The sequence below is a fragment of the Taudactylus pleione genome, unplaced genomic scaffold, assembly GCF_031769625.1.
Source record: "Taudactylus pleione unplaced genomic scaffold, aTauple2 ptg000087l, whole genome shotgun sequence".
Taxonomy (NCBI): Eukaryota; Metazoa; Chordata; class Amphibia; order Anura; family Myobatrachidae; genus Taudactylus; species Taudactylus pleione.
This window is the reverse complement of record NW_028284489.1, coordinates 6,615,401-6,632,537: the sequence shown is the minus strand read 5'-3', so window position 1 is coordinate 6,632,537 and position 17,137 is coordinate 6,615,401. Positions and strand designations below refer to the sequence as shown.

Below are 17,137 nucleotides of genomic sequence, written 5' to 3'. Positions count from 1 at the left end.
CTTAAACTTTGAGTGGGGAACTGGAAGGAGTAACCGTGTTCTCCCCAGGCTGTTTTTTGCGGGTACACCACCCGGCACTTTGGGAGCCTGAAAGTGGGGACAGTATCTGGGAGCTGTATAAAAAGGGACTAGATCCTACAGACTGTGCAGCTTTTTCATAATCAGATGACTAATAAGAGGAAAATTAATATACAAAATGTTATTTCAAGTTTAAATCATTAGAAGGTCAAGGTTTAAAACATTTTATTATTGCAAAGGCCCCCACCCGGCTACTTCTTGATGCCACCCGGCTGGAAAAATATTCTGGGGACAACACTGAGTAACATCTTCACTTGCACACCTCTAATCTCATCAATAGACTGTGCAATTTATTAACATAATGAAACTGGGAGCGACAGAACTGCATGGCTAGCTTACAATAACAATGGGAGCTCTGATGCGAACAGTTAGTTCTTCCTCTGTGGCCTTGTATGCGAGTAAAACCAATTTCTGTGTGGTTAAAGTTACAGTCTAGCTTTTCTGGTATGACAGACGCAAAATTGAAAGAAAAATATGGTACGCTACTCCTCTCAGATAGTGTCAGTCGCACCAGGTGTCTTGCGTAGTATGGTCTAAAGATGCCCTGTGTATGAGGGCACATCTGTACATGACAGCATAAAAAAAAAAACAAGTCACTGATCTCACCCCAGCAGATCCAGAAATACTTACGTTGTCAAACATGATGAGCAAAGAGGACAGGTGTAGTACACAATCAACAGAAAGTGACACTACAACAGATTCAAGACCCCACAGGTTTACAGGAATAAATTACACCAATATTCACACTAACTAGGCGAAAGTAGTAGAAACATCTATGGGTCATCTGTCTAATAACCGCTTTTTCTGTGAGCTGAAAAACCCCAAGGAAAATGTAAACTGTCAGGAGAAGCCCCTCCTTCTTAGGCACACTATCTAGATTTTTAAGCTGTTCATGGTAAAAACCATCACCATTACTGTTGGTACCTAGTGAGGGTTAATTTTTAGTAGCAAATCCCTCATCTGACTCTATCATGCACCAGAGTTTCAGCAAATGCAAGCCACAGTGCCGGTAAAGAATGCATAGTAAAAATGTCTAGTCGCCTTCAGTGAACACAGAATTTCAGAAAATTATTTCTCAGCCTCTGAAAAGTTCTCTAGTACTGCATCATTAGGGTCATGGTCACTATTAGAGGTGGTAGTGATCGAGTCCCCACTGCAGGAGCTTACAGCCTTTCTGAGAAAGTGAAAACTAAAACTGTAATGAGCAGCACTATAGGGGAAAAATACACCCTAGTCCTTTTGACACTTTTTTTTCCCCAAAGTCCTATAGGCCAGTGGTTCTCAACCTCAAGAATCCCCAATAGATCATGTTTTGTGGATTTTGGTCTGTGGATGCAGGTGAGATAATTACTGACCGAGCAAAGTAGATTAACACCTGTGCATATAGAAATTCACAAAAAATGACTTGTTTGTGGTACTTGAGAACCACAGCTGTTGACTATTGGATACAATACAGAGAGGTATGAGCAGATACTGTGCATACTTTTTTCTTAAAGTGCCCAAACTCCTTTGTGTACATGTTCACACCATCTTTCCAGTGTCCCCCAAATTGATGTACAAGAAAACACAAAAAACATGACAGACTCCAATTCAGATTTTTTTTTTTAACCTGTGAATGGTTGAGATCTGGTAGTCCTTGCGCTGTGAACCTCTTTGGAAGTTGACACTTAATAATTACATCTTCCACTTCATGTCCAAGAAGTTTATGATATATGTATCCAGAAACTGAAGTTTCATCTACTGCAAAGGTTTTCAATGCACTCTGCATTCTAGATAAAAGAAATAAGAGCAGGGAACAAATATATTTAAAATAAAATCAGTTAATCCGTTAAAACAGTTTTGTGAAACGTAATTATTTAGGCATACATGTTTAAGGTGACATACCTGTCAAAGGATGTTGACTTCCACACAAAATCCACTTGGAAATTGTGAGTTACTTCCACTGGTGCACCAACACTGCTTCTCAGCTCTATAGCAATTTCATCACCATAATCTAAAGAACTCCATTAAGTAATACAACACGATAAGAGGAATTAAATTAAACAAATATATTTTTGTGATTACTTTAATCAATATTGTCAAATCATATCAGTATTCAAATGTGTTTACCCAGACTTTCAGCTATATCCAAAATAAACATCTGAGGAAAGAAATATATTGCCACAAAGTAATAGAAAGTCTATGAATCCAAGGGCAATCCCACACAATATGCTAAAACGACCTCTATATCCGGCCATACACGGTGCAATTATAAGTTTGTAAGATGTGTTGTACGATTGCCCTTGAAATTGTTCCCTTGAAATTCTCCATACGATGTGGTCAAATGGTGTAAGATTGTTCCAATCATACGATAAGATGCATACAAGTGTATCACATTGTACACAATAGATCGGAATCTTACGGTTTTGCAGTAAGATCTACAATCCAGCTATACAACTGCGGGGACGAGCATCAGCATCGTAGACAGACAAACACACGATGTGCACGATTGATCGTTACGATTGATCAAAATCATCCACATAGTTTAAAAAAAAAATCGCACCGTGTATGGGCCGCTTTAGACTCCTACGACACTGGTAATATCTCCCTACAATTTAAGGGACATGTCCAATTGAGTGTAAATTTTTAGTTTTTCAATTACGTGCGCAAATTTCAAAGGTAATTTTAGTAGAAAATAACTGCAATTTTTTTTTCTCACATGTCAGGAACAAGTACAAATTTGGGAAAAATCCCTATTTAAAAAAGGTGAGTGTTAATAGGGTTAAATAAGCAAAGTGCAGAATAATGGGTTAAAAGATGTGGGACAGGTATATGGAGATGCTGTATGGATGGGATAGTTGTTTAAAACATTGCAGGTAGGAGTTACAAGTGGTTCTTTTTTTTTTTTGAAGTGTCCTCAAATTACCCCATAATCAACTTATTTTTTTATTCGTTAATACTTAAATGAAAAAAAGCTTGCTTTTTATAATTCCATAGGGGACACTGAAGTGAATATACTGGGGTATAGACGGGAGAGAGTGTAGCCCGGCACTTTAAATTTCTTTAGAAGTGTAGCTGGCTCCTCCCCCTCTATAACCCACCTGACCTCAGTTAAGAAAACAAAAAAGGAGAGACAAGGAGGAACCAACTAAGAAGGTCCAAGACCAGGAACAGTACCAAAATCCTATTTTCTCCTTCATCCACTAAGGGACTCTCGAGTGAATACACTGGGGACGACACAAAGCTGACCCTCCCGGGTGGGAAGGCGCTGAGATCCTGCAGAGCCCAGAGTCCATGTTTGGAGACAGTGGTCACCAGGCAAACAACATCGTAGACTTTAACAAACAGACAGCAAAAAGGATCCAACGCTTCCGGAGTAGGTCGGGTCCAAATCAGGGACCCTTGCTAACAAGGAGAAAGCATACCAAGAAAGACTGTGGACCGAGCAGCCGCACCTCAAAGAGAAAAGCCCCACATCTGGCAACCTGTGAGGACCCCACTGAATGCACCGATAAACAGAGTAAGAATGAAAGGAAAAACCGTCCAGTGATAACAGAACCCGACAATAGCTAGACTGTTATTGGAAAAAGGGCAGAAACGGAAGTAGGGGGGGGGGGGGGGGTAACAACAGATCAGCCCCTTCTGGATACAGGATTAAAGCACAGACCAGGAACTGGTTTGTGCCTGAAAGCAAAAAAAAAAAAAAAAAAAGAAGACTGAAAACCTGAAAGTGCAGAGGACCTTTAGAGACTGTGCAGAAGCATCCTCATCAAAATAAGATCGGGGCCAACATAGGCCAATAGCAGGCAGCACACGAAGCCCCACCCATCAGTAGAGGAAGGGAGATCCACAGGACAGATCACCAACTTTGACACCGATCAAGCCGATATGAAAACCAACAATAGAACAGGTTTTCAGGGCAACGGTGGAGCTCACCAAGACCAGAGTCTCAACACAACCGGAGTGAAAGAAAAGCAAACCAAACCAAGTGTAATATATCGTAGGGCAGAAGGAAGACCCAAGAGACTGCACCGTAAAGTTCCCTGGGAACGTGTAAACGTGGTAGCAGGATCAACATGTGTCAGAAGAAGATAGATAAGGCAGCAACCTGGAGCCTGCGTCAGCCCCAAGTGAAGAACAACAATGTCCCCACTGGAGACAAGAAAAAGATTGTACAGCCGGAAGGAGGTGGGTGACAACTAATACGTTCCTACCAAGCACCAAGAAAAAGACAATTCGAAACTAGAGTGCAGCATTGGATAAAAACCCATCACTTCTTACACTGCAATAAGACACCTTTCATAAGGAGATATTTGCTCCTGCATTGCAAGACAAAAGCAATTATACCCATAAGCATGAATTGTGCGTATGTACCGACCGACTGAATAAGTACAGGGCAAATGAAAGTAGCCTCCCGTAAGGGCGTATCAGATATTAGCTGATAAGAACAGATACTACACTTGATCCAGGCCAAAAGTTCGAGAATCAATACCAAGTAGGTCGTACAGCAGGAACGTAGACAGACATATTTGCGAACAGTCCCTGCGATTGAACCAATAGGCTGCAATCATAGATTTCTGTAGCAATACAGGAATATGCAGAGATCAGTATATATGTACATATACAGGTATATAATATGTACCTAAACTAATATACAATATTTTAAAATAAAATTTGATACAACTGGGATCTGAACCCAGAGATGATTGTATACTATGCAGAAAACATACTGGCTAATATAAAGGAGACACACAACTTAGTGTGCCTATAAGTAGTATACCCTGGTAACTCACTGAAAACCTATAGTGCCTGTGGTGTGGGGAGTCTAGCTGCAGGGGAGCTGGAGAGCTACTTATGCCCCAGAGGCAATGGTAGACCCCCCACCATTAGAGAGGCACCCGAGCGGAGTATGGTAAGCTCCACCCCAGCCTGTAAACCATGCCCTGTAGAGATCTCAAGGATCAGCACTGCAATAGCGGGCAACGCCGCTGCTATGGAAACCGGCGCACCGGGCGGCACTGTAAGACAGCATTCGCTGAGATAGATTTTATATATATATAATCTATGAGAGAGAGAGATATATATCTCGTGATGCCCTGCAGCACCACAATAATAAGAAAAAAAAACCAGAGGCGGCACTGCCAACTGGAAAACAAATCAAAGCGTGTTTAAATAAGAAAATGCATGGGTGCAGACAATATCTAGGGCATCACGATAGGAAAAAATCTGCTGTACATTTATTCATTTAGGAAGGCACCCTGAATTATTTCACCATCTAGAGTGCCGAACTTTTTGGAGGGAGAAATAGAGAATATACATACACACACACACACACATCAATGTGCAAATTATTAATATAAGATGTGAACCGTGCATGTGCAACAATACAAATAAATATTAAATATTATAATCATAACTTATTATAGTGAATTTATAAAAAATAATATCTTTAATAACGAGGAATGCCTCAAACAATAGGGCATCCAACATACAATAATAAATATGCCACTGACAGATGTTAAAAACAGCATAAAAACAAGGTAAAAATACAAATATACAATGGAGGGATAAAAACGGGAATGGCTTATCTGAGTATGGAAGGTGGAGTCAGGAGTTTCCAACGCATTTCATCCAAATTACTGGACTTCAAGGGATATGTTTCTCCGGTGGGGTAGCTGGTATAAATACCCACTTACTAGGACACACTAGACAGGAAGTGACATCACTTCCAGTTTCGCGGAAAAATGTTCGTTTTAGTAATTGAAAAATAAAGTTGTTTATTGTCCAAATGGTGTTAGGATGTTAGAGTGGAACCGCTGTTACTTGGATCTAATCGCGATCCAGCATTAAGTGTTTTTTTACTGGTATAGATTATCATGTAGTAAACCCGAAAGACACGTGATTTCGCTACTTCCGCCAGGTTCAGGCGCTATTGCTATTTAGGGAGTCTAGTGAGTTGCTTCCGCCCTGACTTAGTGGTCAGATGACTTGTGTCGGCCATCTTGGTGCTCCGGATAGAAGCTAAAGTGATTTTTCACAGCCGCAATCGGCGGTGGCCATCTTAGTTTTCATGTGTGTTATCATCGGTGTCCATCTTGGTACTCCTATTCTCAGGGTTTGCGGCGGCCATCTTGGTTCTCATATGTCATTAGTGTTCATCTTGGTGCTCCTATTCTCAGGGTTTGCGGCGGCCATCTTAGTTCTCATATGTCATCATTGTCCATCTTAGTATTCATATTATCAGGGTTTGCGGCGGCCATCTTGGTTCTCATGTGTCATCGGTGTCCATCTTGGTACTCCTAGTCTCAGGGTTTGCAGCGGCCATTATATTATTCCTAGGTATCTAATAACAGACAGCTTCAGATTATGGTGGCCATCTTGGTACTCATTTTATTCAATGCAGCCATCTTAATAAACCCCAATTGGAATATATCATCATAGGATGAGTGATGGATATTTCGATATGCCAAAATAATCTGTTTTTCATAAGGATAACTCCTAAATATAAGTAGAAAATATTAGTATTTATATCTATTTATATATAAAGCAGATTGTAGGTTCCCTTTATTATAAATGTATTACAGACATATGTATAGTGGGAAAAAAATCTGTCAAATTACATTTAAAATATGGGCCAGGTATGCAATTGTTTACCAATAAAGGCAGTTAGAGCAACCAAAGAATGATTAAAATGTGTTCAGGAGTTAATTTTAAGAGTCAGGGGCGGAGTATGTATTCCATATTTCATATAATGTAGTCCAGAGAGGCCGGAGTTCTTATGATGATGTGTTTATGACTTGATCCTGTTTCTTGATTATCTTTTCTGCTCTCAGATAGCTGCAGGCTGATGGTATGGCCTGGGTAATTATTCCATATTTCATATACTGTAGTCCAGGGAGGCCGGGGTTTCTTTTTGTGATGTGTTCATGACTTCATGCCGTTTCTTATAAGCTCAGTCTTGTTTTCTGATCTTTTCTGCTCTCAGATAGCTGCAGGCTGATGGTATAAAAAAGTGAAATTTGCTAAAAACTACAGTTCCTAGTTTTCCCTGGTGATCTTTCACCCAAGTCCTAGCCAGGCCCATCACTGCTTAGCTTCCAAGATCTGACGGGATTGGGCGCTTATAGTGAGGTATGACTGTAGATACAGTACAAGATTCACAAATACCATCAGAAGGTGTTCATAGGAAAGGAGCTATCTCGTAGTTGTCGTTGAATCCTCGCGGTGTCATCGCTTCGAGTTCAAAGATCCAGTACATTTCTCTTTTGGATAGTTTGTTTGCCAGATCTCCGCCCCTTTCTCCAAGTTGTACATATGTTCAATTGTTTTAAAGGTCAAGTCTTCTGGATTGGAGTGATGATGCTGAATAAAATGTTTGAATACCAGATGTCCTTCTACTTTGTTCTTTATATTCCGAATATGTTCTTGTATTCGCAATTTTATTGGACGTTTAGTTTTGCCCATATATTTAGTCCCACATGTACATTCCAGCAAGTATATAACTGATGTAGAGTTGCAATTTAAATGGTTTTTGATTTTGTATTCCTTACTGGTTTGTGGAGTTGTGGAAGATCCTTCTTTCTCTGTGTACATATTTACAGATATTGCATTTACCACATTTGTAGCAGCCTGGGCAATTATGAAAAGCTGTTGGTTTTAAAGTGCCGGCATTTCTTAGCATATTAGGTGCTAGTGTATCTTTAAGGTTTTTGGCCTTCCTGAAGACGATTGTCGCTTTTTTGGGGAGAACCTCTTTCAAAACTGGGTCCATTAGTAAAATGTTCCAATGTTTATTAAAAACATTCTTAATTTTTCTTTCTTGTCAATTAAAAGTGGTGATGAATGGGATGTTATCATATTTTCTGGGTGGATCCTTATACTTTAGTAGTTCACATCTATTTAAAGATTTAGTTTTTTCTGCTGCTTCGATCAGAACTTTTTCTGGGTACTCTTTTTCTAGGAATCTATTGCTATATAGCTGTATTTGTTCTTCACAATAGCGGCCTCACTGCAGTTCCTCTTTATTCTATGGAAAGTTGGGGATGCTAATCTTGTGGTTTCTTTGAAGAAAGATTTTCTCGTGCTTGTTGGATTATGTTCTGGACCCGGGGATAAAAAATGATCAGTATCACTATTAGAATCATATCTTTGTAATGTCGAAAATCTGATTCTTGTTTAATATGTTCTAGAATACATCATCATAAGAACTCCGGCCTCTCTGGACTACATTATATGAAATATGGAATACATACTCCGCCCCTGAACTGGTTTCATGAAAATATATTTAATTCCTGAACATATTTTAATCATTCTTTGGTTGCTCTAACTGCCTTTATTAGTAAACAATTGCATACCTGGCCCATATTTTAAATGTAATTTAACAGATTTATTTCCCACTATACATATGTCAGTAATACATTTATAATAAAGGGAACCTATAATCTGCTTTATATATAAATAGATATAAATACGAATATTAATTTTTACTTATATTTAGGAGTTATCCTTATGAAAAACAGATTATTTTGGCATATCGAAATATCCATCACTCATCCTATGATGATATATTCCAATTGGGGTTTATTAAGATGGCTGCATTGAATAAAATGAGAGTACCAAGATGGCCACCATAATCTGAAGCTGTCTATTATTAGTTACCTAGGAATAATATAATGGCCGCTGCAAACCCTGAGACTAGGAGTATCAAGATGGACACCTATGACATATATGAGAACTAAGATGGCCGCCGCAAACCCTGAGAATAGGAGTACCAAGATGGCCACCGCAGCTGTGAAAAATCACTGTAGCTTCTATCCGGGAGCACCAAGATGGCCAACACAAGTCATCTGAGCACTAAGTCAGGGCGGTGGCAGCTCACTAGACTCCCCAAATATCACCCGAACCGGGCGGAAGTAGCGAAATCACGTGACTTCCGGGTTTACCACATGATAATCTATACCAGTAAAGAAACACTTAATGCTGGATCGCAATTAGATCCAAGTAACAGCAGTTCCACTCTCTAACATCCTAACACCATTTGGACAATAACTATTTTTCAATTAATAAAACGAACATTTTTCCGCGAAACCGGAAGTGATGTCACTTGATGGCTAGTTTGTCCCAGTAAGTGGGTATTTATACCAGGTACTCCACAGGAGAAACATATCCCTTGAAGTCGTCCAGTAATTTGGACGAAACACGTTGGAAACTCCTGACTCCACCTTCCATGAACTTACCTTTCCATATTCAGATAAGCCATTCCCGTTTTTATCCCTCCATTGTAAATTTGTATTTTTACCTTGTTTTTATGCTAACTGTTTTTAACATCTGTCAGTGGCATATTTATTATTGTATGTTGGTCGCCCTATTGCTTGAGGCATTTCTCGTTATTAAAAATATTTTTTATAAATTCACTGTCTAATAAGTTATTATGTTTATAATATTTATTTGTATTGTTGCACATGCACGGTTCACAATATTAATAATTTGCACATTGATATACACACACACACACATATATATATATATATATATATATATATACACACATATAATATGAGATATGGTAAGAACTTACCCTTGTTATCTCTATTTCTACGAAGTCCATAGGGTTCCACAGGATACCTTGGGGTATAGGTGTGACGTCAGTCGCAGGGCACCAAAGAGTTAAGCTTTCAGCCTCTCAGGATGCACTAGGTCCCCCTCCTATACCCCGCCCCCGGGCCAAGGCACCTCAGTTAGTTACCAAGCCATAGGCCGGAGGAGGAGAAGGAAGAGAGAGAACAAAGATCTGGACACATACAAGAATCACATTCTCACCAGAGGGAGACGGAAAACCGGTGACCAGAGCAAAGCCCATCTGCAGCACAGGTGCGACAGGGCGGGAGTCCTGTGGAACCCTATGGACTTCGTAGAAATAGAGATAACAAGGGTAAGTTCTTACCATATCTCATATTTTCTACTTCAGGGTCCATAGGGTATCCACAGGATACCTTGGGGATGTCCCAAAGCAGTATCCTTTAAGGGTGGGGACGCTCCTGTGCAGAAAGGAGAATCCGCCGCCCGAAGGAAGCATCCTGAGAGGCGAAGGTGTCAAACCTGTAATACCTCACGAAGGTATGGACAGAAGACCACGTAGCAGCCTTGCAGATCTGAACTGCCGAGGCACCACGTCGAGCTGCCCACGAAGGACCCACAGACCTAGTGGAATGAGCCTTCAGAGAAGGAGGGACCGGTAGGCCTTCATGAAGATAAGCTTCAGAAATAGCCATACGGATCCAGGCTGCCAAAGTTTGCTTTGAAGCAGGCCAACCCTTTTTACGGAAGCCATAGAGGACAAACAAAGCGTCCGACTTCCTAAACGAAGAAGTGCGGTCAACATAAGTCCTTAAGGCCCGCACAACATCCAAAGAGGCCTCACCCACGGAAAGACCCGGTGAGTTAAAGGCCGGAACAACTATTTCCTCGTTAACATGAAACTGGGAAACAACTTTGGGAAGAAACTCAGGCCGAGTGCGGAGCACTGCCCTGTTCCCATAAAAAACCAAGAAAGGGGGTCTACAAGAAAGAGCCCCTAACTCAGAAACACGTCTGGCCGAAGCAATGGCCAGAAGGAAAACAGTCTTAGCTGTTAGCCATTTAAGATCCACTGAGCCCAGTGGTTCAAACGGCGGTCCTTGGAGAGCCCTCAGGACCACAGCCAAATCCCAAGGCGCCACAGGTGGAACAAAGGGCGGCTGAATGCGGAGAACACCCTGCATAAAGGTGCGCACATCCGGGATTGTAGCAATCCTACGGTGAAACCAGACAGATAGGGCCGAAACCTGTACCTTCAAAGAAGCAAGGCGAAGCCCATGATCTAGTCCCGCTTGCAGGAAGGCGAGAATCCGAGACAGACGAAACTCCCGCGGTGCATAACCTCTCGGTCGACACCACTGTAAGAACGTATGCCACACGCGATGGTATATCCTCGCGGAAGACTGTTTCCGAGCTCGTAACATGGTACGCACCACAGAGCTGGAAAACCCCCGGGACCTCAGCATGGCCGTCTCAACAGCCACGCCGTCAAAGACAGCCGAGTCAGGTCCGGGTGAAGGCAAGGACCCTGAGACAGAAGGTCCGGTCGTAGCGGCAACCGCAGAGGAATGTCCACGGACAGACCCTGAAGGTCTGAGAACCAGTGCCGTCTGGGTCACGCGGGAGCTATCAACAGGAGCGTCCCTCCTTCCTGTTTGAATTTCCGGATTACCCGTGGAAGAAGGGAGACCGGAGGGAACAGGTATGCGAACCGGAACGTCCACTGGACGGACAGAGCATCCACCAGAGACGCCCCTTCGTCTCTTGTGCGAGACCCGTACACCGGCAACTTGTTGTTGTGCCGGGACGCCATGAGGTCGATTTCTGGAAGACCCCACCTGTCCACCAGTAGTTGAAAAACGTCCGGGTGCAGGGACCATTCCCCCGGATGAACGTCCTGGCGACTTAGAAAGTCCGCCTCCCAATTTAGCACTCCCGGGATGAAGACCGCTGATATGGCCGGAAGATTGCGCTCCGCCCAAACCAGGATCCGAGAGACCTCTACGAGAGCCGCCCGACTGAGTGTTCCTCCTTGCCTGTTTATGTAGGCCACGGTGGTAGCGTTGTCCGACTGGACCTGCACCGGGCGACCCTGGAGAAACCGCTGTGCCTGCTGGAGAGCATTGAAGACCGCACGGAGTTCCAAGATATTTATTGGAAGCTCCGCTTCTGTCGGCGTCCACCTGCCCTGGAACAAGTGTGGACCCGAAACTGCTCCCCAGCCCCGAAGACTGGCGTCCGTTGTCAACAGGACCCAATTTGGAACCCAGAACGGACGTCCCTTGTTGAGGTGGGTCGTCTGTAACCACCACGCAAGGGACAGGCGAACCTCCTGGGTGAGCACAATCGTCTGGGACTTCAAAGACTAGGTCAGCCCGTTCCACTTGGACAGGATCAGGTGCTGCAGAGGTCTGGAGTGAAACTGGGCGTATTCCACCATGTCGAACACCGACACCATGGAGCCCAGTAACCTCATCGCCGAGTGTAAGGACACCCGGCGGTTGTGCAGGCAACTGCGCACCCTTGACTGTAAAGCAGAGATCTTGTCCTCCGTCACGAAGATCCTTTGCTGTCCCGAGTCCAATAAGGCTCCAAGATGCAGAATCCTCCGAGACGGGATAAGAGTGGACTTCTGCCAGTTGATTAGCCAGCCGTGCCGTTGCAGCAGTGCAATGGTCAGGTCCAAGTGGCGTAACAGGAGCTCTGGAGATCCTGCCACCAATAACAGGTCGTCCAAATACGGCAACATGCGGACTCCCTGCAGCCGCAGAGAAGCCGCCATGACCGCCATCACCTTGGTGAAAACACGTGGTGCTGTTGCCAGGCCAAAAGGTAACGCCCGAAACTGGAAGTGGTCGCTGCGGATTGCAAACCTGAGGAACTGTTGATGGCGCCAAAGAATAGGGACATGCAGGTAAGCGTCCTGTATGTCCAATGACACCAAGTAGTCCCCAGGTTCCAGCGCCAGAATGATGGACCATAGGGTCTCCATCCGAAACTTCGGGACCCGCAAAGACTTGTTGAGTGCTTTGAGGTTGAGAATCGGACGATATGACCCATTGGGTTTCTGTACCAAAAATAGATTTGAATAGAAACCCTGGCCCCTCTGGGAGAATGGAACCGCCACTATAACTCCAGCCTGGAGCATAGTGTGCAATACCTTCCGCAGCTCCGTAGCCTTGTTCCAGTCTGATGGGAGACCCGTGGTGAAGAAGCGAGCCGGGGGTCTGTGCCGGAAGGAGAGGGCGTATCCGTGGGAAACCACCTCCAGAACCCAAGTGTCTGTCGTAGTGGTCGACCAACACTGGGCGATCCGTAGCAGGCGGCCTCCCACCCTGGGATCCCCCAAAGGGAGGCCCGGACCGTCAGGCCGCAGGCTTGTCATCTGGCTTGGGGGCCGGACGTCTGGTACTCCATGCCTGCTTCCGGGGCTTGACCGATTTCTTAGGGCCAGCCTGTCGAGGAAACGACTGTGGTTTGGGCCTGCCTGCCCTGGGCCCTAGATGACCGAAAGGACGATGGTCCCGAACCAGAAGGAGCAGCGGCCGACGGGAGACAAGCAGATTTGGCTGCCGCCAGCGTGGCCACAATCTTATCCAGATCCGGACCGAAGAGAACTTCTCCGGTAAACGGCAACGCTTCCAGACCTTTCTTGGAATCTGCGTCCGCCTTCCAGGATCGCAGCCACAAGGTGCGACGAGCAGCTACCGCTGCTGAAGAAATTCTAGACACCAGAGTACTAATGTCTAGAGCCGCCTCGTTGATGTAGGTGGCCGAATCACGGAGATTGCCAATCAACTCCGCCTGATCGGCCGGACAGTCGGATTCAAAAGAAGCCTCTAATGAATCCGCCCAGCGCTCCATCGCTCTGGCAACCCAGCAAATGGCCATAGCCGGACGTGCTGCCCCCCCTGCAAGGGAATAAGCGGACTTCAGGCAGATTTCTACCTTGCGGTCCGTAGCATCCTTAAGGGAGGACATGGATGGCATCGGCAATGTGGCACTACGGACAAGACGGGTCACGTGAGAATCCACCTGTGGAGGGGATTCCCACTTAGCAAAATAATTATCCGCGAACGGATAAGCCACCGCCAGGCGTCTCTGCGGCTGGTATCTTTTGCCAGGTTGTTTCCACGCCTCCTCTAAATGGTCCACCAACTGACCCGAAAGAGGAAAGACTGTGGCATCGCCCTTCACATCTTTGAAAAAGGCATACTTAGATTTAGCCGCTGGGGGAACTTCGTCCTCAATCACCAAGGCTGTGCGGACCGCCCGAATAAGTCCAGGAATATATACTTTGGACTTAGCATCAGCGTCCTTAGTATGGAGAGGTTCCTGATCGTAAGGATCAAGAATCTCCCCATCATCAGACGTCCCTTTGTCATCCTCATAAGGAGCGGACAGAGACGCCACCGGCCTTTTATGAGGCCGCATCACAGACTCCCCTTGCAACACATCCGACAAGTGCTGTACAGAACTCGTCAGGGAGTTAACCCACGCTGGCTCCTGAGAACCCGGGAGCGGGGAAATAGGGAGACTGTGGGGTACCACCAATTGTCGTGGGAACCCCTGCATGGGTGACGACACCACAGACTGCTGGGACAAACCCATCGGAGTAAACGCGGGCTGCGGAGCTAACTGGCCCACTAAAGCTGTTAACGCCTGAGCGAAACAAGCCCAGGGCGGCTCCTGTACCGGTGCTGTAACCGTAATAGGCCGCGCCATGGACAAACACTGCCGGCAAAGGCCCTCCGCGCTACCCTCCCCCTCCGCTAACGGTACTTTGCACGTGGTACACTGTAGCCGGAGGGGAAAATCACTTTCAGACATGATGGCACCACGTATGTGACCTCTCTCACCAATTAAGTATTAAATAGGCGAGAGACCACCCTGCAGCACCGCACCGCAAGGGCTTTAGCAGAAGAACAGGGACAGTAATAAAGCTGACAGTTTAGAGAAGAAAAGTTACAGGCAGCAGCGCTAGCACAGTCACATACAATGCAGAGAAATAACAATTCCTGCACTAACAGCGCTGATCACTCAACTACACAGACACAGGGCCTGGTAGGACACAGCGCTGCATACACAGACCTGACCACTGCGGAGGAGAGGTATGCGGGGGGACCCAGACCACGATGCTTCCGTCCAGCGCTTCCAGCAGCGTTCACCATGCGTTCTGGAGAAGATGGCCGCCGAGGAGCAGAGAGGAGGCTGGCCTGGGGGAGGAGCGCTGCCACAGGACCAGTCGGCAGCATGCAGAGAGGGCTGTGTGCAGCGGGGGAGGCGCCGGCTGTGAGACAGGGAAGGCGCGCTCCCCTGGCATGCATTTAACCCCTGGGACGCCGCAGCGCTACCGCTCTGCTGCGGTCCGCTGTCCCAGGGGGTAGTGGAAGCGCAGGTTGGTCGCCTGGCTCCACGCTGCAGCCAGTCCCCAGGGAGCCCCCTGCCTGGGGACTTAGGACCATGTGATCAGCGGGGACCCACCGCGGGACCCCGCTGCTTACCTCTGTCCCCCTTGAATCCGGCCATGGTCCGGAGCATCTGGGGTCACCGCTAGTTGTGACCCCAGACGCCCACCAGCATCCCCGGATCAGTACCGGCGTTCTGGTACCGGCGGGGTGTAGGGAAGACAGCATGGACGTCAGGACTGACTGTCCATGCTGTTCATCCAGATGTGCAGCCACAGCTGCATGAAGAATAAGCTTCAGGGGCTCTTCTAGCCCCCACTCCAACAGGTGCACCCGACTCCGGCCGGGCACCAAACTAAACTGAGGTGCCTTGGCCCGGGGGCGGGGTATAGGAGGGGGACCTAGTGCATCCTGGGAGGCTGAAAGCTTAACTCTTTGGTGCCCTGCGACTGACGTCACACCTATACCCCAAGGTACCTGTGGATACCCTATGGACCCTGAAGTAGAAATATATACACACACACTTATATATACCTCTCTGCAATATTTGCACCCACATAGGAAATCTGATATAAAGCGCGCAATGTGCTATCTACACATTTTCTTTTTAACAAATCACCATTGTTAAATATTTTACTGATAAGGTGACATCCACAATACAGGGGAGTGACGTGTTTTCACACATTACTCGTTTATTGTTTGAAATACCAATTATTTCAAGTACGAGTCACTTTAAACTGTGAAGGGATTCTGATTCTCTTCGGCGCTATAATTTCCTATATAAACACACACACACACATCTATATATTACAGAAATATATGAATACTGGCGCACAAGTTTTCAGTTCCTTCTGTGGATAGTCTTATGACAAATTATAAATAGTTTCTTTATGACACTCGTGAACAAAATGAGAAGGGGGGGGAGAAAACACTCCTAATGACGACAGGTGGCAGCAGTCTTCTAGTGGTCAGTGTGGCAAAGGGAAAAATGGGTGCTGAAAAATAAGAGACGTGCGCCTAATAGTGCAGTATTTAAAGTAAAGCAATCTGTGCTCAAAGTAAGTAATATGCGTACCAAAAATATAATTTAAAAGGCTTATCTGATGTCCAGGTCACACTCCTATGGTCAGGAAGCGTGGTGCCAATAAATTCTGGAGATTGATCCAAGGGAAGGTACCCTCTTGAATGGACCTTAAAAGAGAGGACTTCAAACAAGCACAGACACAATATTGTGTAGTATTTCCTTATGCAAACGTAGTGGATAATAAACGTAAATAATTCTGCGTACCAGATAATGCAATATATAGTGCATATAAGGATATCACTCCTTCCTCTTCCCCATGTTTCAAAGGATCACTCTCAACTTGATAAACCAGGTGTAACAGGCCTGTTTGTAAACCCTTGCTTTCAGTATGCTTGGTCCCTCATATACCTAGGCGTTCCCATTTTGCCCACTCCCTGGATTGTTGAAGTTTAGTTGCAGCGTCCTCCTCTTCAAATAATAGCTGGCCGCTGGGGAGATGTGCCACAGCCGGAGGCAGCTAGCTGTACGGTGTGAACTACAGAGCAGAGGATTTCTCAGAGTGTCTGACCCAACAGTGTTCAGCAGCACACAGGCCACATCACAGCCTCAGTCAGGTTTTTTTATATATATATATATATATATACATATATATCTGTATCTCTCAGCAAAAATGGCGGCACTCAGGGACTTTGAAAGACAGCAAACAAATGAGCACAGTGAGCTGTTGCGGGTCCTCAGAGTCCAGCGGCTTCCCACGTTGTAGGCAGACTGTGGTCATGAATAAATAAAAAGAAAATATATATAAAAAAGGGCTGGGACAAACCTCTCTGCATCCAGCTCCTCTCAGGCACAAATCTAAACAAGGTTGGGCGGGGTATAGAGGGGGAAGGAGTAAGCTACACTTCTAAAGAAATTTAAAGCGCCGGGCTCCACTCTCTCACCAGTCTATATCCCAGTGTATTCACTCCAGTGTTCCCTGAGACCACTCATGTGTGGGGTTGCTCCTCAGCCAAGGGAGTGGGCTCACTCACAATTTTGCCTAAGAATACAGACATGAATAAAGAATGGTACC

The 17,137-nt window shown here is 45.4% G+C and overlaps 1 protein-coding gene, 1 non-coding gene and 1 pseudogene across 2 annotated transcripts in view; all 3 read right to left on the bottom strand.

The window, feature by feature from the left end:
- The window catches only part of UPF1 (UPF1 RNA helicase and ATPase), a 150,782-nt gene that overhangs the window by 31,841 nt on the left and 101,804 nt on the right, over window positions 1-17,137 (bottom strand). The window contains exons 9-10 of the mRNA XM_088468953.1: window positions 1,963-2,071; window positions 1,688-1,847 (exon numbers count right to left, since the gene is read on the bottom strand). Coding sequence (XP_088325079.1) covers window positions 1,688-1,847; window positions 1,963-2,071 — 269 coding nt within the window. The remainder of the gene's footprint in view (window positions 1-1,687; window positions 1,848-1,962; window positions 2,072-17,137) is intronic.
- LOC148529060 (U2 spliceosomal RNA) lies at window positions 4,362-4,547 on the bottom strand. Its single transcript, XR_015877994.1, has one exon. It is a non-coding gene; the product is annotated as a U2 spliceosomal RNA (small nuclear RNA).
- On the bottom strand, window positions 7,084-7,202 carry LOC148529059 (5S ribosomal RNA; annotated as a pseudogene).